A 24,793-nucleotide genomic window follows, 5' to 3' on the forward strand; every position below is an offset into this window, starting at 1 on the left:
GGCTTCTTCTCACCCCATTTTACCTCCCTGCGTCCCCCGGCAGGGAGTTCTCCAGGCGTCCCGCGGCCTGGTGGGAGGAAACGTTTCCTTCTCTTTGGTCTAGACCCGCTGCCCCTTCGTGGGGGAGCCCCTGGGATCCAGGGAAGGGGTCAGAGCTACTGTGGTCTGAGTGCACACAGGAACAGCGGGGCCCAGCTCCGCTGGGGCCCCTCACCCCCGACCCGCAGCCCCTGCCAGCCCAGCCCTGCCCCCCCAAACCCATCGTGCTCCAGGCCCTGCAGAGTCACAGAGAGAAAAATAAAAGCTTGTGTCAGCACCGGGGAGAGAACCCAGGAGTCCGGGCTCCCAGCCCTATCCCCTGCTCTAACCACTAGCCCCCACTCCCCTTTCAGAGCCGGAGAGAGAACCCAGGAGTCCGGGCTCCCATCCTGCCCCATCTTTTTCTCTCATCCCCTCTTTCCACCCCCCCCCTCCCCAATCTCCCCCTCCTGCCGGGGGGGGGGTGAAGAAGGGCCACAAGGGACGAGTTCTCTTTAAGACCCCGTGACGGGGGCTGTGCTGCATCCGGACGGGGGGGGGAGCTAAAATACGGGGGGGGAGCAGCAGCCACAGACCCAGCCCCCCTCACGACCCCCCCCCCCCCCCCAGCCCCGGGCGACTCCAGCTGGTCCCTCCCCTCCCCCGCCCTTCCTCGCAAGCGATGACAGGGAAAATCGCCCCTTGAACGACACGATCCGGTTCCACTCCGCCCCCCCCCGCGGTGCGCCCCCCCCCCCCAGCAGCGCCCCGGCCCGGGGAGGGGCCGCTTGGGCTTTTTTGCAGCCGGGCTCGATCGGCTTCGCGTCGCGCTCTTCCTCCGTCGGGATTATTTTCTCTGCAACCCCCTCCCCGCCGCAACCCTTCCTCCGACCCCCCCGCCGCAACCCTTCCTGCGATCCGACCCCCCCCCCGCTGCAATCTTTGCTCCGACCCGCCCCGCCGCTGCAACCCTTCCTCTGATCTGACCCCCCCCACACACACACACACACGCAACCCCCCCCCCCTGCATTTCTCCCTCCGGGCTTTTCCCTTTCTTCTTCCACATTTTCTCTCGGGGGGGGGGCAGGTGTTTCCCCCCCTGCTCTCCTGACCCCCCCCTTTTGCATTTTCCTTCCTCCTCCTCTTCGCTCCCCCCCCCCGCGCCTTTCCCCTGCAGCCCCTCCCCCCGCCGGCCTCCCCTGCGCCCCTTCCCCGGGCGACTCTGCCTCCCTCCTCCCCGCCCCATGGCCGCCGCCGCCGCCGCCTGATGCCCGAGAAGATGCGGAGCCCGGGGGGCGTTTTGCGGCAGACGCGGCGCTGGAAGCTGGGGGGCCGCGCTCGCTCCTAGACCCCGCCCGGCCCCCGGCGCCAGGCCGGGGGGGCTGGGCCCACCGGGGGGGGGGCCCGTCCCGGACCACCTGGGAGAGGTAAGCGGGGGGGGGGGGGCGCCCGCGGCCCGGGGGCCCGGCCGGGGGGGGGGGAGGGCGAATGGGGCGCTGGGGGTGCTGCCGCCTTCCCCCCTCCACCCCCCTTATCTGTCCCTCTCCGTCCCCCCTCCCCCTTTTCCTCTCCATCCTCCCTTCCCCTCCCCCCGCCAGCCCCCCTCCATCGTTCACCCCCCTTCCTCCATCCATCCCCCTCCCCACTCCATCCCGCCTCCATCATCCAGCCCCCTCCGCCCCCCCGGCCCTGCCCCTCCACCTCCCCCGCTCCCCCCCACCTCCCCAGCCACTGAAAGGCCAAAAATGCCCCTTGGCCCTGCCCCCCCCAACCACCAACCCTCCCCCACATCCCAGCCCCACAACCGCTGCCTCCTCCTCCCCCTAACGTCAACCCCCCCTCCTCGCCCCCCCACCCCCCCCCACTGCCTTCCCTGCCAGCTCTGACCCACTGGGAATCCTCCCCCACCAGAGCGAGAGCCCCCCAGGGAGTCGTCTGCCCATCCCCCTCCATCCCCCCATTTGCCCATCCCCCTACTGTACTTTATTGCCACCTCCTCACACTCTGTCCCCTGTCCCTTCCCCCCCTGTTCCCCCCCCCATGGCTGGTGGCTTTTCTCTCTGTCTCACCCTCTTCCCCATCACCCTCCGTTCCCTGACCCCCCCTGCCGGGGACTGCCCTCCACCGACCCCTCACTGCCGCCTGTGCCGGGCGGGGGGCTGTATGGAGGACATGGGAAACCCACCCGGTGGGGGTGCTCTGGAGGTGGGGGAGAGCTGAATGTCCCTCACGCCCCCAAAGAAAAGTTCCCACCCCGAGACTGGAGGGTGAAATGTGTGGGGCCCGTTTGGGCCCAGTACACAGAGACTGCGGCCTTGGTGGGGGGGGAGCCAGGGAACGGATAGAGAGAGATTCCAGTGGGTTAGCCGGGGGCAGGGGGATCCAGGACACCTGGGTTCTCTTCCCGGCTCTGGGAGGGAAGCGGGGACTAGTGGTTAGAGCAGGGGTGGCTGGGAGCCAGGACACCTGGGTTCTCTCCACGCCTCTGGGAGGGCAGTGGGGTCTGGTGGGTCAGAGCAGGGGGGTGTCAGACGAATGGTCCATCCAGCCCAACGCCCTGCTTTCCGCCATGGCCTGTACCAGGCACGGGCAAGGGAATGGATGGACCAGGGAAGCATCGTTAGACCCACCCCGTCACCCGGCCTCTGGCCGGCCCTGACCAGCCAGCAAATAGCCGCTGAGGGACCTGGCCTCCAGGAACTCACCTCACTGGTTGTTGAGCCCTGTGATGGGCTTGGCTGTGGCCACATCCTCTGGCGAGGAGTTCCCCAGGTTGGCCGGGCAGGGGGGAGGGGAAGAAACACTTCCCTTTGTGCGTTTCCGAGCAGCTGCCCGTTCGTTTCACTGGGTGACCCCTAGTTGTCGTGTTAGGAGACGGGATAAATCACACACCTGTGCTGACTCCCTCCAGCCCGGCCGTGATTTCACCAACCTCCAGCATCTCCCCCAGGCCTCTCTTCCCAGCTGCATGGTCCCAGCCACGCTGATCTCCCCTTGTAGGGTTGCTTCTCCAGCCCCCGAATCAGCGGAGGTGCCCTTTTCTCTGCCTTGTCCAACTCCCATGTATCTGCTTTTGAGATGGACGCCTGGGTTGTTTCCCCGCTCTGGGAGGGCAGAGGGCCTAGTGGTTAGAGCAGGAGGGGCTGGGAGCCAGGACTCCTGGGTTCTCCCCCTGGCTTGGGGAGGGGAGCAGGGGCTAGTAGTTAAAACAGGGGGGGCTGGGAGCCGGGACTCCTGGATTCTCTCCCCGGCTCTGGGAGGGGAGTGGGGCATAGTGGTTAGAGCAGAGCAGGCTGGGAGCCTGGACTCCTGGGTTCTCTCCCCTGCCCTGGGGGGCGGTGCGGGAGGGGTTTCGCGCAGTGAGTAAAGCAGAATCTCCCTGCTCCGGAACTCCAGTTGCCAGGGAGACGCATGGCGACCGGATCCTATCGCCACAGCAACGGGGCAGTGGTTTTTGAGGAAGACGAGAAGGATGAGTAGCGAGGCTGGAATCCATCGTTTCCCGCCCCTCCCTTCCCCACCGCAGTGAGACACAGCTGGCGGGGGGGCAGGACCGGGCTGGCAGGGGCTGCGGGCCGGGAGTGAGGGGCACCGGCAAAGCTGGGGGTGGGATGGGAGGGGGATCCACCTGGCACCGTGTTTAACCCTGGACGTGACAGGCTGATGTCCTGCGTGCTGCCCCGGTTCCCCTTGGGGGGCTGGGCACTGAGCCCCTGCAGCAAAACCCATCCGTGAACCCTGCCCCCCACCAATCACTGCCACCATAAACTCATCCACCCCCCACCCCATCCATCTATCCCCCTACACCCTGTCTGTCTGTCTGTCTGTCCATCCCCCCACCCCATCCATCCATCCATCCATCTATCCCCCTACACCCCGTCTGTCTGTCTATCCATCCCCCCTGAAGGAGGCCGCAGCCGGGCCCAGCCCGACTCTGCCTCTCGACAGGGGCTAATCACTGGTTCCTGGCCCATAATTGCCGGGTTGTGCAGCCGAGACGGAAAAACTCCCCAGTTATTTAATTAACGACCCGCCTGAAGCCGGGAGATTCCCGCCAGGGGAGATCCCGTCCGGACGGCCCGCGTCTCAGTGCCGGGGGCTCCCGGGCAGGCTGGCTATGGGGGGGAGGCCGTGTGTCCGGGCCGGGGGTCCCTTCCAGCCCCCTCACTGCCCCACAGCTGAGGGGGCCCAGCCCTGAGTCCCCCAACCCCAAGCTGCCCCGCTGCCCTCTGTCACAGTGACCTGCAACTGACGAGCCCCGGGGAGGGGTGGATTTTGGGGGGGCCCCAGATCTGCCTCTCCCCTAAAATGGGTCACTCCCTGTCTCCCTTTGCCCTGCTCTCTTCTTCCCCCACCCCATGGGGCAGATCTCGGGGTTCTGGGGGCATGTCCCACAGGGGGATTCGGGGAGGGGGGGATTAGGGCATGGGGGGGATCGGGGTGCTGTGGGGTGAGTCGGGGAATCGGGGGGTTTATTGTCCTCCCCGATGCTGACTGTTGCCTCCCTTTCATCACCCTGCCCCCGCTGCCTTGTGCTGCTGTTTGTCTTTTCTCCTTCCCTTCACCCGTCCCCCTCCCCACACAACCTCTGTCCCCCATCCGTCTGTCTGTCCATCCGTCTCTCCTCATCCGTCCTCCCCGTGCACCCCTTCATCCATCCATCCGTCCATCCCCGTACACCCTTCCATCCATCCGTCCATCCATCCACCCATCCATCCACCCGTCCTGTCCATCCGTCCGTCCGTCCATCCATCCATCCCCATACACCCCTTCCACCCGTCCATCTGTCCATCCATCCATCCGTCTGTCCATCCCCACACAACCCACTCCCTCTCCATCCATCTGTCCATTCATCCATCCATCCATTCGTCCCCATACACCCTTCCACTCATGCATCCATCCATCCCCCCCATGCCCTCCGTCCGTCCGTCCGTCTGTCCATCTCCCTTCCCCCCCCCACCCCACCCCTCCATCTTTCTCTCTTTCTTTCTCCCTGCAGGAGAGGCCCCCATGCTCCGCCCGCCCCCGGCCCACCATGGAACGCAACAGAGAGCCCCGGGCTGCCCCGCCTGCCCCCTGGCGCCGTTAGAGACCCCTCGTTGAGCCGTCCCCCGCCCGCCCGCATCTCTACCCCCCCCGCCGTCGCTGCCCCGGGCCCAGCGGGCACCATGCCGCCTGGCGCCGGCTGGCAGGCGGGCGTGGCCGTCCTGCTGTGGGTCGCGGCCCTGGGGCCGGGCCCCGCCGCTGGGGGGCCGAAGGCGGACGAGCGCCAGCACCCCGTGGCCAGCACCAACTACGGGAAGCTGCGGGGCGTCCGGAAGGAGCTGAACAACGAGATCCTGGGGCCGGTGGTGCAGTATCTGGGGGTGCCCTACGCCACCCCGCCCGTGGGCGACCGGCGCTTCCAGCCCCCCGAGGCCCCGGCCTCCTGGGCCGAGGTGCGCAACGCCACGGCCTTCGCCCCCGTCTGCCCCCAGAACGTGCACGGGGTCCTGCCCGCCATAATGCTGCCCGTCTGGTTCAGCGAGAGCCTGGAGGCGGTGGCGGGGTACGTGCAGAACCAGAGCGAGGACTGCCTCTACCTCAACCTCTACGTGCCCATGGAGGACGGTAAGGGGCCGGGGGGGGGGTGGCGGGGGCCGGAGGGAGTTGGGGGGGGGGCAGCAGGGATTGGGGGAAGCGGTGGGGAGGGCGGCGCTAGGGATCGGGGCCCTGGAGAACAGGGGGCGGCAGGTAAAGCCAGGCTTGGCTGCACTCAGAGAAAAGTGGGGGCGGGAAGCGGGGGGGAGCGTCGTGGGGGATTGGGGCCCTAGAGGAGGGGGGCCTGGCAGGTAAAGTGGGGGATGGCTGCACCCAGAGAAAAGAGGGGGGGAGTGATGAGATGGGGGGGTCATCGGGGCCCTAGAGAAGGGGGGCCTGGCAGGTAAAGCGGGGAGGTCAGATGCCAGGGGGTAATTTGGGGGCAGCTGTCCTGGGAACCAGGGGTCCCCTGGGGGTGCCGCCACCGGGGCGCCGAGGAAGATGGAGACTGTGACGCTCGGGGCCCCTCCCCCCCCGTGCTTCCCTTCGTCCCCCACCCCAGGACCTCTGCCCCACTAATACCCTCACCCACGACAGATTGGACCCCCCCCAGCCCAGTTTTTAAAGAGGCTTGGGGGACACTTTTCACCCCTCCCCCCCAAAATCGCTGTCTAAGGGCTCGGAGAAGGATGGGCCCCAGTAACCGGGTGTTGGGGGGTGCTTCTGGGGATGGGGGGGCCAGGATTATTTTGGGGGTGCTCTGAGCTGCACCCTTCAGCCCCCCCTCCCCCTTCACCCTGACCAGGGCCTGCTATGGCGTGCTGAAGGCCCCCCATTTACCATCCCTCCCACTTGGGGTGAGGGGCAGAGCTGGGGTGAGGGGGCAGAGGTCCCTGTAGGGGGAGGGACCCCTCATGGCCTGATGGGAAGGGGGAGGTCGCCCTGGTCTCCCCACCCCCAGAAAAGTCCAGGCCCATTGCCATGCCAACAAGGGGAGAAATGAGGGGGGGTGTCAAAAATAGGCAGTTAATTGGGGAAACTGAGGAAGAAAAGGAAAGAACCCTGCCAAATCTTCCCCCACACTCCACTGCCTCCAGCCCCCAGACCCCCACATATCCCATCCCCTCTCAGCCCCCCAGACCCACCCAGAGCCCCACATTCCTCACTGTCTTTTCATCTCCCCACACCCCGCAACTAGCCCCTCATCCCTCTGTCCCCGTCCCGCCCTGCATCCCACAGCTGCCCCAGAGCCCATCAGGCCCTCCCACAGCCCCTCATCACACTTGCCCCCACACAGCCCCCTCCCCATCGCCCTCCAACCCCTTCATCACCCTCCCCCAGGCCGCGTCTTAGGGGCCCCGGTGTGAATAACACATGCGTATTAACTGGGTGTGCGTGTGTCGTTCGCTAGGTTGGGGGCTGGGAGCCAGGACTCCTGGGTTCTCTCCCTGGCTCCGGGAGGGCAGTGGGGGCTAGTGGATAGAGCGGGTCTTGCGGTGTGTCTCTCCAGTACGAGGGGCCCTGATCTCAGGTGGGGGGGGTGGGACCTGTGCCATGCCCAGTGTGACAGGGGCCCCCCATCTTGGACACCTTCCCTAGGGCCCAATAATTCCTATGAACACTGCAGTGGGACGGGGGGAGACCCCCTGATTCCCCCCCCCCCCACCGCAGGCTCGTTTGACCCCTTGAGATGGCTGGTGTATTCGGGGGGGCGGGGAAGGGGGTCACATCCCATCCTGGTACCCCACCCCCAGTCAGACCCATGGACCCATCAACCCTGGCACCCACCCCCTGTCCTGCTCCCCCAGATCCAATCCAAGGGCCCATCCAGCCCCATATCCAGCCCCCGTTTTCTCCCTTTATCCATCCCCCCCACAGCGTTTCTATCTACCTATCCATCCATCCGTCTGTCTGTCTGTTCCCATACACCCCATCCATCCCCCTACGCTCCCTCTATCTACCTATCCATCCATCCGTCTGTCTGTCCCCATGCACCCCATCCATCTCCCTATGCCCCCTCTATCTATCTATCGATCGATCCATCCATCCATGCCCCCTGCCTGTCTCACAAAGGAGGGCTTCTGAGATGTGGGGCCCCATTCATCGACCTTTACCGTGCCCCCACTTCCAGCCCCCCAGCCCCCCCATCTAACCACCTTTGACTCAACAGCTGATCTCACTGTGTCTCTGTGCCCATTTTTTTTTCCGGGAGGGGGAAAAAAAAACCCGTTGCCTTTTGCGTTGCGCTAGTTCCGTCTCTCTCTGTTCTCAGGGAAAGGTTTTTGGTTTTTGGTGGTTTTTTTTTTTTCTTCTTCTTCTTTTTTTCCTTTTTTCTTAAAAAATAAAAAAAGCAAAAAAAACCATTTAAAAAAAAATTTAAAAAAATCTCTTTTTCTTTTTGATCTTTTCTCTTTCTGTCTTTTTTATCTTTTTTTTTCCCCACTTTCCAAATTTTTCTTTTTTCTTGGTCTTAGGTCCACTCACAAAAAAACGCGATGATACGGCCGGAAACAGTCCCTCGGGAGACGAAGGTATTTTTGGCTGCATGTTTCACAACATTTCTTGCTTTTTTTTTTCCCCCCCTTTTCCTTTTTTTCCCCCCGTTTCTTTCTTTCTTTTTCTTCCCAAACAAACAACCTTAAAAATAACATTTTTTTGGGTGGTTCTTTTGATCCGGGGTCGGCTCTTTTTCACCCAAATCTTCGTCTTTCTACCTCAAAAAAACAAACAAATAAACAACCCAACCAAACCCTGACAAAAAAACAAACTCCCCCAATTGCTACTTTTTAACACAAGGTTTTTGCCCCGTTTCTTGATCTTTTGACGTTTTTACTTTTTTTTTTTTCTTGGAAAAGAAACAGAACAAAAAACGCCACCTCACGGATGAAAACGGGGAGGAGGGGGTTGTCGTAAAGCTGGTGGGGAAAGGAGGGGTGTCTGACAATGGGCCCATCTACCCCAGCCTCTGGGCCCGCTCCCAGACACCCTAGAGAAGGGGGCTCTGGGTCCAAGGGGATACAGGCCAGGGGAGATGGGGTGGGCCAGGAGGGGTCTGTGAGGCCATGGGAGATTTGGAAGTGGGACACAGGTGAGGGGAAATGGGGGGGCAGAAATGGGGGGGCAGGAGACCTCGGCAGTGAATTAATCTGGGGCAGGATCTGACAAAGGCTTGGTTAAGTTGTCACTAAATCGAACACTGGGGCAGGGGGAGCTGGGGTTGCCATTCTGGGGGTGATTCTTGGAATGGGGGGCTACAGGGAGGACCCCCCCAATAAATCCCAGGTTGCCCCCCCATCTCCACCCCTCCCCTGAGCCTCTGACCTCATTGTCCTGTCATTTCCACCCCCTGCCACCAGGGGGAGTGTGTGTTTGGGGGGAAGGGCCCTTAGTCAGGGGATCGTGGGGGGGCTGGGGTTAGTGTAGGGCAGGTGTGAGTGTGGGGCTGGAGAGGCAGGTGGCTGTAACGTCTAGACCGCTCCGCCAGCGGGTGTGCAAAGGGGTCTGAAAGGGCTTGTGTGTGTAAATGGGTGTGTGGGTAGTTGTGCGAAGGAAGGAGGTGGAAGGGGGTGGGTGTGCCGGTGTGTCCAGCCAGTGTGGGGGTGCGCGTGTGGACATAGATGGGGTGTAGGTAAGTGTGGACGGAGGTGTGAAGCGTTTGCATCCGGGGGTGGGGGGTTGTGCAAGTGTCTTGTGCACGCCTCCATTGGTGGCTGGGTAAGCCAGGGACTGTGTGTGTGCATGCGTTGTTGTCTATATGTGTGACTGCGGCCGTTGCATAACCGAGCTGTTGTGTTGATGGTGTGTGTGTGTGTTATGTGCATGGGAGTGTGTTGTGTCTCTCAGTGCAATGTGTTTTGCTGTGTGGATGAGTAGTTGTGCTCAGGGTCACAGGGCTCTGTGGGTTGATAGTTGCACACGTCTCTGTGTGGGGGGGGGGAGGATGTATTGTGTCTGAGCATGAATGTGGATAGTTGTGTATCTGGGCATTTGTGGGGCTAGGTGGCAGATTGTGTGTGTGTATGTGTGTGTGTAAAGATGTGCGTGTTATGTCTATAAGTGAAGTGTATTTAGGTGTGTGAATGAATAGTTATGTCAATCGTTGCAGGTCTCTGTGTGTATGCGTTGTGTCTATATGTGGGGAGGCGTGTATGTGGGCAGTTGTGTTGATAATTCAGATGTTTGCGTGGCTGTGTATTGTGTCTATAAGTGATAGTGTATTCAGATGTATGAATGAATAGTTATGTGGATAGTTGCAGATCTGTGTGTGTGTTGTCTCTAAGTGTGAATGGGTAACTGAATATATGGGCAGGTGTATTGAAAATTGAAAGTGTGTATGTTGTGTCTAACTGCTAGTGTGTTTAGTGGTATGACTGTTGTGTATATAGTTGCAGATCTGTGTGTGTTTGTGTGTAGCTTATGTGTATTGTGTGAATGTCGGTAGGTGTATGTCTGTGTCTACAGATGGGTGTGTTCTCTTTATAAGTGAAGTGCCTTTAGGTGTGTGATTGAATAATTGTGTTGACAGTTGAAGATCTATATCTGTGTGTGTATTGTGTCTACAAGGGTGAGTGCGCAAAAGTATATGCACTGATAAGTGTGCAGATAGTTAATCTGTGTGTGTGTAAGTGAGTGTTCCTTAGTTGCTGTTTGTAGTTGATGTGAATATAGTTAGTTGTGCAGCCAGTTATAGCTGGGGGGGGGTAGGGGTTGTATGTAGAGAGTGATTGTGCAAAGAGGCTGGCAGTTGTGCAAGGACCTGGTGCATTTCAAGGTCAGTGTGAAGATGGCAGTGTGTGTGTGTGTGTGTGTGTGAGAGAGAGAGGACATGCAGAGTGTGGTTGGTGGGTGTGCGAGAGAACCTCACTGAATGGGACTGGCAGTGTGTGAGTGTGTCAGCACACACAGGTGTGCAAGAGGGCATCTCTGCATGAGCAAAATGCTGGGTGAGTTGAGAGCTCCTATGAGTCTGATGGCACCCACAAGTTGTGCAGTGGGGTCAATGAGTGTGCAACATGGGCGATATATGAGTCAGGGTGTTTGTGTGTGTGCAAATGAGGGGCTCAGATTGTGTGCTGTGAATTACATGTGCACGCAAAGGGGATGGTGAGTGTGCAACAGTCTCCATGGATGTGCAAGAGTGGGCCTCTGAGTGTGCAAGGGAATCGGTGTGTATGTGATGGGCTCAGCAGGTCTGCAACAGGATCTGTTTTGTGTGAGAGAGGGCTCTGTGCTAGTACAATGGGGTCAGTGAGTGTGTGAGGATTCGGTGTTTGTTTACTAGAATTTGCAGGTGTGCAAGGGCCTCTGAGAGTGGGTCCATGCACATGTGGAAGAGGACCTGCAAGTGTGCAAAGTAATCAGTGTGTAGAGATCAGTGAGTGAGCAAGGAGCACTGTGTATGTGCAAGGGGCTTTGTGTGTGCAAGGGGATCTGTGTGTGTGTGTGAGGGGGCTCAGTGAGTGTGTAATTGAGTCAATGCATGTGCAAAGACATCTGTGTGTCTGAGAGGGGCTTGGTGCACGTCCAAGGGGCTCCATGACTATGTTAGAGACTCAGCATGTGTGCAAGTGGTGATGCATGTGCAAGAGGGTTGGTGAGTGTGCAAGGATCTCAGGGCATGTGCAATGGGCTTGTCAAGTGCCCAAGGCTGTGTATACAACAGGATTGATGAGTGTGCAAGGGGCTCTGTGCATGTGCGAGGGGAATGGCATGTTTGTGAAAGGCTCTGTGTGTGTGTGTGTGTGCGCGTGCGCGCAAGAGGACTAGTGTGTGCGGGGGCCTCAGTGAAGGGAGATGTGCCTGTGCAAGGGACTCAGTGAGTGTGTGAGGGGCTCTGAGTGTGCAAAGGGTCACTGAGTGTGCAAGGACCTCTTTGTGCTGGGGGCTCGGTGAGTGTGCAAGGGACTCTGCGCACGTGCAAGGGGGTTGGTGAGTGTGCAAAGGCTCTGTGCATGTGTGACAGGTGCAGTGAGTGTGCGAGGGGTCCCCTCCATGTGGTCCCAGCCCCCCCCCCAATCGCCCCTTGGAAACAGTGCAGGGGGAGAGGGGCCGCACGGCAGACGCTAATTAAGGCCTCCGTGCGGCTAATTAACGCTCTCCGTTGGCACAGAATTAATTAAGCCCCCGGTTGCCATGGAGACGGGATGTGACCTAGAAAAGGAAACCAAAATTTTGGGGGGTAGAGATTAGAATGTTTCCATGGCAACAGGGTAGGGTCCGGGTGGTGACCTCTGACCCGGGGGGGGGGTCCTGGTCCCAGGATACCTTTGACCTCCAGGATCCCCTGACCTTTGACCCCCCGGTGACCTCTCGGGGGGGTGACCCCAGAGCCCCACATCTGGGAATCAGGGACGTGACGGCCCCCTTGCTGATCCCTGTCCTCCACTGACCCCAGCTGCAACCTTTGACCCCTGACCCCCCATTGACCCCTGACCCCCAGGGACCTTTGACCCCCCTGGATCCTTTCGCTTGATGTCTCTGACCTGTGACCCCGCCCCCCACTGACCAGTCACCCCCATGACGCTCTGCCCACCACCCTGGGGCCCCTAGGTGCTGCCCCCTGCTGGGGGGACTGAGCAATAACCAGGATGTAACCCGGGGGGCTCTTTCTCCCAGCACCACCCACTCAGGATGCCCCCCCAGCTCCGTGTCTGTCGGGGGAGAGGGGAAAGGAATAGGGGTCCCGGGGCAGGAGGGGGGCGAAGGGTTGGCGAGGCAAAGACCCCCCCTTTGGTGGGGATGATAAGGGGGGGCCAGGGAAGAATGGGGTCCTAGTAGGGTTTTTTTTAAGGGGGCGTCATTATTTAACACCCCCCCCCAGGCCCCATAGCAGCCAATCCAGAGCCCCCCCCCCCATCCCTCCAGACCCATCTCCGTCTGAGCCTGGGGAAAGGACGGGGACGGGTGTGGGGGGAGGTGCAGACTCATGGATCGTGGCCTCCGATGACGCTGCCTCTCTCTGCCCCCCAACCTCCCGCCCTCCCGCCCCTGCCCCCCAGATATCCGGGACAGTGGGAAGAAACCGGTCATGCTCTTCCTGCATGGTGGCTCCTATATGGAGGGGACAGGGAACCTCTTCGACGCCAGCGTCCTGGCCGCCTACGGCAACGTCATTGTGGTCACCATGAACTACCGGCTAGGGGTGCTGGGTAAGACCCCCCTCCGCTGCTGCAGCCCCCCGATTCCCCCTGCCGCTGGGATCTCAGTGCCCACCCAGCCCCATAACCCCTGAAATCCATCCACCCCGCCAGATTATTGTCCCCCCCACCCGCCGCCTTATACCCCAGCCCTGCCCTGGAGGCAGAGGGGGGGGGGGTTACCTCCCCCCCCCCCAAAATCTCCGAGCCCTCCGGTGAAATTTATGGACCGGTGGCTGGAATGAATATTTAATTCAAGGGAAGGGAGGGAAAAAACCCTCCAGAGCTAATGATAATTAATGGCCAGGCCTTGTGATCGCTAATGAGGGGCTCCGGGCTTTGGGGGGTGAGGGGACGACGACAAAAGAATTAATGTTTCGTCATTTATTTTTCTGTTATGGGGGGACACTAATTTTGGGAGGCAAAAATGCCCTGAGATCTGTTGAAAGCTCTGGCTCCCTCTGTGAGAGAAGACGACAAACAGCACCTTTCCTTTGGAGCGGGGTGGCTGGTTAGACAGGGATTCTTGCTCGGCACTGAGATGCGCCCACCTCGGGTGGGGTGGCTGGTTAGACGGGGGAGTGGCTCCTAACCCCCTTCTCCATTTCTGTCTGTCCGTCCCCCCAGGATTCCTGAGCACCGGGGACCAGTCGGCCAAAGGCAACTATGGGCTTTTGGACCAGATCCAGGCCCTGCGGTGGCTGAACGAGAACATTGGGCACTTTGGGGGGGACCCCGAACGCATCACCATCTTTGGCTCCGGCGCCGGAGCCTCCTGCGTCAACCTCCTCATCCTCTCCCACCATTCGGAAGGTACCTGCTTCCCCCGCCCCCGAGCCAGCCAGTCATTCATCCTTCTCTGTCTGTCTGTCTATCTATCCCCATACACCCCCTCTATCCATCCATCCATCCCCATACACCCTCTCTATCCATCTATCCCACAGCACGCACACATTTCCTCTCTTTCTCTCTCTGACCCCCTCCCCCCCACAGGTCTCTTTCAAAAGGCCATCGCCCAGAGCGGCACGGCCATCTCCAGCTGGTCGGTCAACTACCAGCCCTTGAAATACACCCGCATGCTGGCTGCCAAAGTGGGCTGCGACCACCTGGACACCAGCGAGACGGTGGACTGCCTGCGCCGAAAGCCTTACCGGGAGCTGGTGGACCAGGACATCCAACCCGCCCGCTACCACATCGCCTTCGGACCCGTGGTGGACGGCGACGTGGTGCCGGATGACCCGGAGATCCTCATGCAGCAGGGAGAGTTCCTCAACTACGACATCCTCATCGGGGTGAACCAGGGCGAGGGGCTGAAGTTCGTGGAGGACTCGATGGAGAACGAAGACGGGATCTCAGCCAGCTACTTCGATTTCACCATCTCCAACTTCGTGGACAATCTGTATGGCTACCCGGAAGGGAAGGACATCCTACGGGAGACCATCAAGTTCATGTACACGGACTGGGCTGACCGCGACAACGGGGAGATGCGGCGAAAGACCCTCCTGGCCCTCTTCACCGACCACCAATGGGTCGCACCGGCCGTGGCCACGGCCAAGCTCCACGCCGAATACCAGTCACCCGTCTACTTCTACACCTTCTACCACCACTGCCAGACCGACACCCGGCCCGAGTGGGCCGATGCTGCCCACGGCGACGAGATACCCTACGTCTTCGGGGTGCCCATGATTGGCGCCACCGACCTCTTCCCCTGCAACTTCTCCAAGAACGACGTCATGCTGAGCGCAGTGGTGATGACCTACTGGACCAACTTTGCCAAGACCGGGTGAGTGGGCCAGGAAGAGGGGCCGGACGGAGTGGGGGGGCTGGAAGATGGGGAGGGGGGCAGGGAAGTGGGGGACACTGAGGGGCCACGGCGGCGGGATGCGGGAGGATGTGATGCATGTCGCAGGGTGAAACCTACCAACCATTTGGTGCATATGTGTGGGGATGGAGAGACAGATGTCTGGGGGGACGGATGTTTGGATGGACGGCTGAGTGTGTGGGGATGGATGGACGAACGGATAGGCGAGGGGATGGATGGACAGATGGGTGGGGGGATGGATGGACGGACGGATGGACAGATGGCTGGGAGGACAGACGTTTGGATAGATGGCTGGGTGTGTGGGGATGGATGGACGGACGGATGGGTGGCGGGACAGATGGGTGCATGTGGGGGGATGGACGGATGGATGTGGGGCAGACAGTCATGGGGAACATCTTGCACCCCGATCTATCTAGAAGATCTGGTGCCCTCCAGAAAACGCCTCCTGTGGTTCCACCCGGACCGGATCCACTCCACCCTTTCGAATGCCATTTTCCCCTTGGCCCTGTCCGCCTCCCAGCCCACCCCCTAACTCCATCTCCCCTCCCTGCAGGGACCCCAACCAGCCAGTGCCGCAGGACACCAAATTCATCCATACCAAGCCCAACCGGTTCGAGGAGGTGGTGTGGACCAAGTTCAACACCAAGGACAAGCAATACCTGCACATTGGCCTGAAGCCCCGCGTACGGGACAACTACCGGGCCAACAAGGTGGCGTTCTGGCTGGAGTTGGTGCCCCACCTCCACCACCTCCACGACCCCGTCTACACCTCCACCACCACCCGCATCCCACCCTACGGCACCCGCTGGCCCCCTGGCTCCCGCGTGGGGCCCAGCACCACCCGCCGCCCCTTCCCCACCCTGCCGCCGGACGAGGACGAGGCGGACGACCGCCGGCACTACGCCCCTTTCCCTGGGGACTCACGGGACTATTCCACCGAGCTCAGCGTCACCGTGGCCGTGGGAGCCTCCTTGCTCTTCCTCAACATCCTGGCCTTCGCCGCCCTCTACTATAAGCGGGACAAGCGGCACGAGCTGCGCGCCGGTGCCGGCGGTGGGCCAGGAGGGCGGCGGCTCAGCCCCCAGCGCAACGCGGCCAACGACCTGGTGCACGGCAGTCCGGAGGAAGAGCTCATGTCCCTGCAGATCAAGCACGCGGAGCATGACCTGGAGCCGCTGAGACCCCACGAGATCCTGCGCCCGGCCTGCCCGCCTGACTACACACTCGCGCTGCGCCGGGCACCGGACGACGTGCCGCTCATGACGCCCAACACCATCACCATGATCCCCAGTACCATCACGGGCGTGCAGGCCCTGCACCCCTTTAACACCTTCCCCACCGGGCACAATAACACCTTGCCCCATCTTCACTCCACCACCCGGGTATAGCTGCCTCTGCCACCCCGGCCACGGGGAAATTGGGGTGAAAGGGGCAGGGCCCTCCTCTCTGCCCACCCCTGACCGTGGAGGGGAAAAGAGGGAGCGTGGCATCTTTTGTGTCACGCTGCCAGGATTTGGAGGGGGGGGTTCTTTTATACAACAATTTTGGGGGGGTGCGGACAGACATCAGATGAGGAGGGCTCCCACACACGGTGAGAATTGACTGGTTCCTTTCGGACAGGGACGGTGGGGACGCCAAGCCCGGTATTGGCACTGGGGGGCGCTGGAGAGAAACCAACCGTACTTTGTTCATCTGGGATGGACGGCCGAGATGCCCAGTGGGATGCCAGCACTGGGGAGTGTTAGAGGGAAACCAACCCTCCTTCTTTCCTCTCGGTGGGATGGTGGAGAGGCCCAATGCCCTTCCTAATGGGGTGTCAGCATCGGGGAAAACTGACTGTCCTTCGCTCATCTTGGATGGATGATGGAGATGCCCAACCGCCTTCCCAAGGTGGTATTGGCACTGTACAGTGTTAGAGAAAATCCGACTGTTATTCATACATCTTGAATAGATGATGGCGAAGCCCAGTATCCGTTCTCATGTGGTACCAGCATGGGAGGGTGTTGGAGAGGGACCACCAATCCGTCATTCATCCTGGATGGATGGTGGGGACAGCCAAGATCCTTCCCAGTGCAATATCAGCATTGGCGGGGATATTGGAGAGAGATTGTCCATCCTTCGTTCAATCTGGATGGATGGTGGAGACACCCAAGACCCTTCCCAGTGCAATATCAGCATTGGGGGGGATATTGGAGAGAGATTGTCCATCCTTCGTTCAATCTGGATGGATGGTGAAGACACTCAAGACCCTTCCCAGTGCAATATCAGTATTGGCGGGTATTGGAGAGAGATTGTCCATTTTTCCTTCATCCTGGATGGATGGTGAAGACAGCCAATGTCCTTTTGAACACGCTATCAGCACTGAAAGGCATGCGAGAGAACTCGACAGTTCCTCACTCATCATGGATGGATGGTGGGAAACACCCAACGTCCTTGCCAATGTACTCTACAGTGTTGGAGAAAAACCGACCGTTGGTCGCTCATCTTGGCTGGATGATGGAGATGCTCAATGGCTTTCCCAACACTGCATCTACTCCGGGAGGCGTTGGAGAGAGGCCGACTGCCCATGGTTTGTCTTGGCTGCATTATGGAGATACTCAATGCTCTTCCTGGGGGTGTGTTAATGAGAGCACAACCATCCTTCAATCCTTTAGGGTGGAGGGCGGGGAAACCAGAGCCTTTCCCCATGCGGTATTGGCGGTATAGGCTGTTTGAGAGAAACCAACTCACAATGGATGAAACCATGATGGAGAAACCAACTCATGGTGGAGGAGCCAACGTCCCCCACCCACCACCACCAATACTAGGAGTTTCCAGAAAGGAAATCAGCTGCCCCATGGAGACCAGAAATGGGGGAGGGTTACACTGGGGGGGGGGGAAATTTCCCGTGTGCGCGTGGGGGATGATTCTAATAGTTTGTCCAAGCCAAACTTTGAATGTAATGACGACTTGAGATTCAATTTTTTTGGGTGGGGGGGGGGGAGGGTCGGGAACGTGGGGCGGGTGAATTTTTTTTTTTTTAACAATGAAGAGACATTTGGGGGGGAAGGAATGGGAAAATTGTTTTAAAAAAACCAACCAACCAACAGGCGCGTTGCATGTTCCAAACCCGGTAATGAAAAACGATGATTTAAAAAAAAAAAAAGGAGGGACCGAGGAAAAGAACAGAGGGGGGGGGGAAGCAGATGGGGGGGGGGGAGCAATTTATGCTTCTCACCCATCGCCTTCTTCTCACCTCCACCCGCTGCTTTTCCCTTCCCTCTTTCCCACCTTGCCAAGGGTCTGCTCGAGGCTTTTGCCTTCTTTCCCGGCCGCAGCATCCTCGCGCTTCTCCTTCGCTGGCGGCTGCCTCGCTCTGTTGTTCTTTCTATCCCTCCACCGGCTGCTTTCCCCTTCCCTTTTCTGGCCGGCAGATCTCCTGCCTCCCGCCGCCCCCTCCCGCTTCCCCCGCCTCAGAAACGAGGGAATAAGCTCATGAAAAGGTGCCAAAACAGCCCTCGGGTGGGGGAGTGTGTTTTTATTGCCAGAAGAGAAAAGAGTCGTGTTGGGGTGTCGCGGGGCGGGGGGCTGTGAGTTGCCATCTGCCCATGGAGGGGAGGGGAACGGCTAAGCACGTGCAAGGGGGGAGCTGCTGGGGATTGTTTGGTAGAGGAAGGGGGGAGGTGCGTGGGGGTGGGGGAGGTTTGTGTAAGACCCGGACCCAGAATTGTCCTGGAGCCTTGACCTTACCCACCCCCGTCTCTGTCTAGCCATCTAGGGACAGGTACATGCGTAACTGTCTGTTCATCCATCCGTCCATCTCTCACCATGCATAGCTATCAATCTAGCCCACTGTTCTCATACGTCTGTCTGTCTGTCTATCTATTCCCATACATATCTAGCTAGCTATTCCCATACACGTCTGTCTGTCTATCTATTCTCATACATGTCTGTCTGTCTGTCTATTCCCGTACATATCTAGCTGGCCATACGCTTCTCCTTCCTTCCTTCTGCTCTGTGGGTCTCCCCCTCTCTCCAGTTCCCATGCTGGGCTGTGAGATCCCGTCGCCCTGACGTCCACCGCTCAGTGCTGTACACCGCCCCTCTGCATCCTGGCCCACGCCCAGAGAAGGCGTAGGCCCACGGGGAGCGGCAGTGGGAGAATGCAATCCAAGAGGCACCTTGTTCATTGACTGCCCTCCCTCCGTTTCTCTCTCCCGCCGAGGGGGCTTTTCTGTGCTATGGGGCTAGCGCTGAGGGGGACCGGGGCCAGTAAACGATGGGGCAGGAGGGACCGTAACTCAAGACAGGGTCGTCTCCTTACAACAAAGCCGTGCTGGAAACCTGGGTCTCTGCTTTCTCTTTGGTTTTTTAATATATCGGGGGGGGGGGGGGGGAAGGGCCTGGGTTTTTTTTTTAATGTATTTTGTAAAATCTGTGCCAAATTCAGCAGCTTTGGGGCGGCCGCAGAGGCCTCCGTTCCCAGTGGGGAGCTTCTCTTGTCGGAGGGGTTGGTTTCTCGTGCGGCACGAGTTGGCTGGGCCTCATGCTTTCTGTGCCACGGGTCCGAGGATGGCCGGCTTTCCGGCAGGGAGGAATTCTACCGACGCACTCCCACCCCCCACCCCTGCCCCCCTCCGCCCTGGCATGCCCTGCTGCGCCAGCCACCCGGCCCTGCGTCTGCCGGGAGACGACACTTGTTTCGTTTGGAAATCCAAGTGCGGTGAATTCCAAGATGGCTGCCCCGGTGGTGAAAGCCAAGATGGCCGCCCATGGGCTCAACTCCCAAGATGGCCACGGGGGTGCAAAAATCCATGACGGGCGGCTTGTACGTTACAATCAGAGATGACTGCCCCAGGACTGAAATCCAAGATGGCCGAAGACCCGCCAGTGTTCTAAATTCCAAGATGGCCATGGAGGAGGGACTTCCTTTTCTTAAATCCAAGATGGCTGCCAAGGAGGGACTTCCTCTTCATAAATCCAAGATGGCCACTGGGGCTGGGGGGCCCCCTTCCTGATCTACAACCCAACATGACTGCCTATGGTGTGTCCCTGGCCATCCGTGGGCCCCTCCATTCTCAGATCTGGTCCCGCCCTGGCGAGCACTCCTTGGTCGATCATCAAAGGTGGCACTTTGGGTGTGAAAATCTAAGATGGCCGCCCATCTATCCTCAGTCTATCTTTTGACCTCGCCACCGTGGGGGCCATTTCCCCGGCCTACAGTCAAGATGACCACCCCTGCAGCCCTTTGCCCAGCCTACAGTCAAGATGGCCGCCATTCTCAACCTAAAATCAAGATGGCCACCAGGGACGCCAACTCCCACAGGCAGAGGAGGGAGGAGTCGCCCCGCCGCCCACCTACCTTTGTGCCCCCTCCCCATGAATCAGTGAGTGTCTATTTTTATTCCTGAGACTTGAAGGGGGGCAGCTATTTTGGGGGTCCCCCCTACCCCTCCCCTCCTGCCAGCGAGAGACCCCAAGATTTTGGATACACCCCCCCTCCTCCGCGAACCAGGATTGAGGGACTCATTTGGCGCCCGGCAGAGGGATACAAGAGATGGGACAAGGGGACTTTTTTTTTCTTGGCAGGAACTGTGCCCCGGGGGAGGGGCGGGTGGTGGCATGTCCCCGCCCCCCTGAGGGCAGAGCCGTGGGGTGCAGGGGGCTGTACACATTTTTAAAACATTGCAAGAAATGAAACGTATTGTAAATATAAAACCAAAAACGTTTAATGGTTGGACTCGGTGACTTGGCATGGGGTACTCCCCTTCCCCCCCATCCCAGCCCCCCACCTGCCAGCCAGCCCCAGACCCCTCACCTCCCAGCCCCCCACCCTCTCACCTCCCACAGCCAGCCCCCCCCTCACCTCACAGCCCCCCTGGGTCCCCCCCATGCTTCCATTTCCCCTCCCCCCAACCTGCTGCCCTGCCCCCCACGGCTTTCCTCTCCCTCTCCACCTTTCGATCAGAGCCTCCACTGACCTGGGTCAAAGCCACGCCCCCCCGCCACCCCACCAACTGGGTTGGACCCACGACACCGACTAATGACCATGGGGCAGGCAATGGGGTGGGGGATGGGGCAGGGGCCTTTCCTCTCTCGGGGGTGCATATTGCTGGAGGGGGCGGGGCTTAGAGACAAGATGGGCGGAGCCTCGCTGCTCTCCACCCCCGCCCCGCATTTCTCACTTGTGGAGGTGGGGGTCGGGGGGGGGGAGGTCTAGTCCCTTTCACCCTGACACCTCTGAGCTTTGCTGCGCTCCGGGACTGGCAGGTGGGGGTCAGAGACTCTGCGCCCCGGGCCCCGCCGCGGCCCCCCCAAATCAGCGGAGCTGCCTTCTGCAGGCAGGGGAGAGGGTGACAGAACCCCAGAGTCCTGGCTCCCAGCCCCCCCCCCCCCGCTCTAACCACTAGCCCCCACTGCCCTCCCAGAGCCGGGAAGAGAACCCCGGAGTCCTGGCTCCCCGCCCCCACTCTACCCCATCGCCTTGGGGGAAGCGGGGCTCGGCGCTGACCTAGATACTTCTGCAAACGGAGCGAGACACCGGCGATGATGATGATGATGATGATGAAGCAGCAACTTGGAGTGACGCCAGCTGCAGGGAGCGGGGGGGGGAAGGGGGCGCGCTCCCCCCGCTTCAGGGCCGCCCCGCTGCCCCAGGCGGCACTAGGGGGCGGTGCCCTGCGGGGCGAGGCCCGCTCCAGCCCAGAAGCAGCTGCATTTAATGCCGCGCCTAGAATTTCCTCCCGCGTTAGTGGCTCCTGACCCACACCTGCCACAGCCCGCCCCACAGCTCCCAGGGCTGGCAGGGGCTGCGGGTCGGGAGTGCGGGGCACCGCTCGTTAACATTCACTCCCCGTCCCCGGTTGCTATATTTAGCCGCCCGCGCCCGTCACAGGCGAATCCAGCGGAAGGGCGGCGGGGGGGGGGGGGGGTAAGGAGGTTGGCAGTGGTAACCATGGCAACACTGTTCTCCAGGAGCTCACTCCCCCCCCCACCCCAAGCTTTGAGGACGCGGGGAAAGGAGGGCGGGGAGCCAGGACTCCTGGGTTCTATCCCAGCTCTGAGGCCGGAAGGGGGGGGAGGGGCTGGTGGTTACAGCGGGGGGGGGGGGCTGGGAGCAGACCACCCCACTCCTGGAAGCACCAGTTCCCTCCCAGGCAGGTTATAAATCACCCCGAGTTGGGGCCGGGGGGTCCCTGAAAGGGCGCGAGGGGGAGGCAGGGGATAGATCATCACCCCCCCCCTCCCAGAGCCAGGCAGAGAACCCAGGTGTCCTGGCTCCCTGCCCCCCCCCCCCCCCGGCTCTATTCCACCAGAGGCGGCCACCTCTGGGATGGGACGGCTGGTTATACAGGAACCCCCTCGCCCAGCACCAAGATGCAGCCACCTCTGGGGCAGGGTCTGTGACAGAGGATACGACCCGTCTCCCGCGGGGATGCGCACCGACTTTTTGCTTTGGCATCGCCCCCACGTGCCCCAGTTCCCAGGCCCTGGGGGGGCCGTGATACTGCGCAGAAACTGAGCAGCTGCTGCTCAGGGCTTCTTCCAGACCAAGGCCCAGTCAGCTGTTCTCGCCCCCCTCCCCCCCGGTTCTCCCCAGTGCCCCTCATCCTGCCTCCCCCCCACTGCGACTCAGCCGTGGCACAGCCTGGGATACAGCCGGGGTGACACTGAGTGGGCCAGGACTCCTGGGTTCTCTCCCCAGCTCGGGGGGGGGGTAATGGTTAGAGCAGGGGGCTGGGAGCCAGGACGCCTCAGTTCTCTCCCTGGCTCGGGGAGGGGAGGGACTAGTGGTTGGACCGGGGAGGACTGGGAGCTGGATCCCCCTACAGGGGAAAGGCCCCTGCCCCATTTCCTGCCCCCCTCCCGCTTCCCCGAGCCAGCTGGTGCCCCGCTGTGGGGCTAGCCGGGAACTCATACACCCAGACACCATCAGGGGGCAGCACTGCCTCCCCCCCCCCAACATGTCACAATGGTATCTGCCTCCCCCTACAGGATGCCCCGGGAACTGCATCACAATGCGCCAGGCTGGGGCTAGCTACCCCCCCGCCCTCCGCACACACACACCCCCATCCCCACCCCCGGCTTTCCCCAGTCAGCTGCGCCTGCAGGTGGGGGGCTGGGATGCCGGGCCCGGCTCGCCAACGCCCCGCCCCACCCCCTCTCCGATGGGGGAGACCCCCTGCCCCGGCTGCCTCCCGCCTGGCAGCTGCTGCCTGGACTTGCACGACACCCTCGTCCTGCTGGTGGCGCTGAGCGTCCTGGTGCAGGTCGCCCTGAAGATCGCAGCGGCGGTGGGTGGCACTGGGGCGGGGGAGCAGGGGGGGTGCCGGGCTGCAGTGGGTGGGGGACGGCTCAGCGGGGGGGGGGGGCACTCTGCCCCAGGGCAGTACTAGGAGGCACCATGCGGAGGGGAGTGGGGTGGGGGGGGAGCGGCGCCACCCCAGAAGTGGCTGCATTTCTACCCTGGCTTTCCCTCCACAGGTCGGCGCCCGCCTCTGGAGGCTGCTCAAGGGGCTCGGCCACAGGCTCCTGCCCAAGGGTAAGTCGGGGGGTGGGTCTGTGACCTGGGTGGGGCCGGGAGGACTGCAAGGAAACCGGGGGGGGGGGCCTCCTGAACTCTGCACCCCCCAGGGACTGGGTTAGAGGCTGCAGGCGGGCGCTCATCGTGGCTTCTTTCTCACTCAGACCCTCTGTCTGTCTGTCTGTCCGTCCTTTCTTTCTGTCCCCAACAGCACCCCTGTCCCCGTCGCCCGCCGCCACCGTCAGGAAATCCTGCTGCCCGATTCACCCCCCGGCCGCGGGGCGCTGCCCCTCCCGGGACCTCGCCCTGCTGCGGTCCTGCCCGCTCTGCCCTAAGCGGCCCCTGCGGCTCACCATGGACGTCAACCTGCACCGGGAGCTGCCCCAGCACCGCCCCGGGGCCCCAGGGCCCTACCACAACTGCATCTGCCCCCGGGCCTCGGCTCCATCTGCCCTCCGCCGAGACGCCGGCCCCAAGCCGCGCCCGGCCAGCGTCTCCTGCGGCACGGACGCCCGCCCGGCCCCTGGGGTCCGCTTCCGCCCCGGCCACCAGGATGAGCCAGCCTCATCGGGAAACCCGCGGCCTACCAAGGTCTACATCTACCCCGTCCACCCTGCCACACCGCCCGCCAGCCGCGACCCCTCGCCCGGCCGCTGGGAGCCACGCCCCAAAGAGGGCGCGGGAAACACCCGTGGCCGGGAGGTGGCCACCGACACCAGTGATGGGGCGGTGGAGACGGCGCCACCCGGTGGCCGCGCCCGGTACTACCAAGCGGAGGAGCCCAGCACGGCGGACTGGGTCTATCGGCCCATCAAGGGACCGCAGTGGGACTGGAAACAAGCGGGGTGAAGCGGAGCCCTGCCCCCGCCCCTCCGTCCCTGCCCAGCTGGGAAAATAAAGAGCAAAGCCACCCAAGCGGTGGTCTGTGAGTGCCTGGGGCCCGGGGCCTCCACCCCCACTCTAACCACTAGCCCCCACACCTCTCCCAGAGCCGGGGAGAGAACCCAGGAGTCCTGGCTGCAAATCCCATGAGACTGGAGTGTATTGGGGGGGAAGCAGGAGCTCACACCCCACCCCACAATGGGAATGTCTTGGGGGAGTGGGGGAAAAACCAAAGAACCACACCTCCCAGGATGCTTTGCAGGAGGGTTCCACCCCCAAGAAAGTGTCCGCTCGCAGGCTGCGCAGGGCTCAGGATCGGCTGCATTGGGGTTTCCGCTGACGGCCATGGGGAATTGAAAATGTTACCTCCCCAACTGGGCCAGGCAGTTATGGGGGGAGGGGGGGGAGAACTACAATTCCCAGAGTGCACTGGGGCATGGGAAGGACTACAGTTCCCAGGGGACAGTGGGGCAGGGGCAGAACTACAGTTCCCAGGGGGCAGTGGGGTAGGACTACAGTTCCCAGGGGACAGTGGGGGCAGGGCAGAACTACAGTTCCCAGGGGGCAGTGGGGTAGGACTACAGTTCCCAGCGGGCAGTGGGGTAGGACTACAGTTCCCAGGGGGCTTTGGGGCAGGACTACAGTTCCCAGGGGACAGTGGGGGCAGGGCAGAACTACAGTTCCCAGGGGGCAGTGGGGCAGGGGCAGGTCTATAGTTCCCAGGGGGCACTGGGGAGGACTACAGTTCCCAGGGAGCACTGGGGCAGGGGTAGGACTACAGTTCCCCGGTGGCAGCAGGGCAGGACTACAGTTCCCAGGGGACAGTGGGGCAGGGCAGGACTACAGTTCCCAGCGGGCAGTGGGGCAGGACCACAGTTCCCAGGGGGCAGTGGGGGCAGGATAGGACTACAG

At 61.4% G+C, this 24,793-nt stretch overlaps 1 protein-coding gene across 1 annotated transcript; it reads left to right on the plus strand.

Annotated features, from left to right (window-relative positions):
* The first annotated feature begins 1,209 nt into the window (after window positions 1-1,209).
* On the plus strand, window positions 1,210-17,217 carry NLGN2 (neuroligin 2). The gene is made up of 7 exons (XM_067555790.1): window positions 1,210-1,445; window positions 5,018-5,628; window positions 8,013-8,069; window positions 12,537-12,686; window positions 13,302-13,487; window positions 13,668-14,457; window positions 15,050-17,217. Exons 2-7 carry the CDS (start codon window positions 5,187-5,189, stop codon window positions 15,882-15,884), a joined length of 2,460 nt encoding a protein of 819 aa, XP_067411891.1. The 5' UTR covers window positions 1,210-1,445; window positions 5,018-5,186; the 3' UTR covers window positions 15,885-17,217.
* Window positions 17,218-24,793: the final 7,576 nt, after the last annotated feature.

Source organism: Emydura macquarii, unplaced genomic scaffold, assembly GCF_026122565.2.
Source record: "Emydura macquarii macquarii isolate MOO-44397 ecotype Brisbane River unplaced genomic scaffold, CSIRO-AGI_Emac_v2 contig_306, whole genome shotgun sequence".
In the NCBI taxonomy this organism is placed as follows: Eukaryota; Metazoa; Chordata; order Testudines; family Chelidae; genus Emydura; species Emydura macquarii.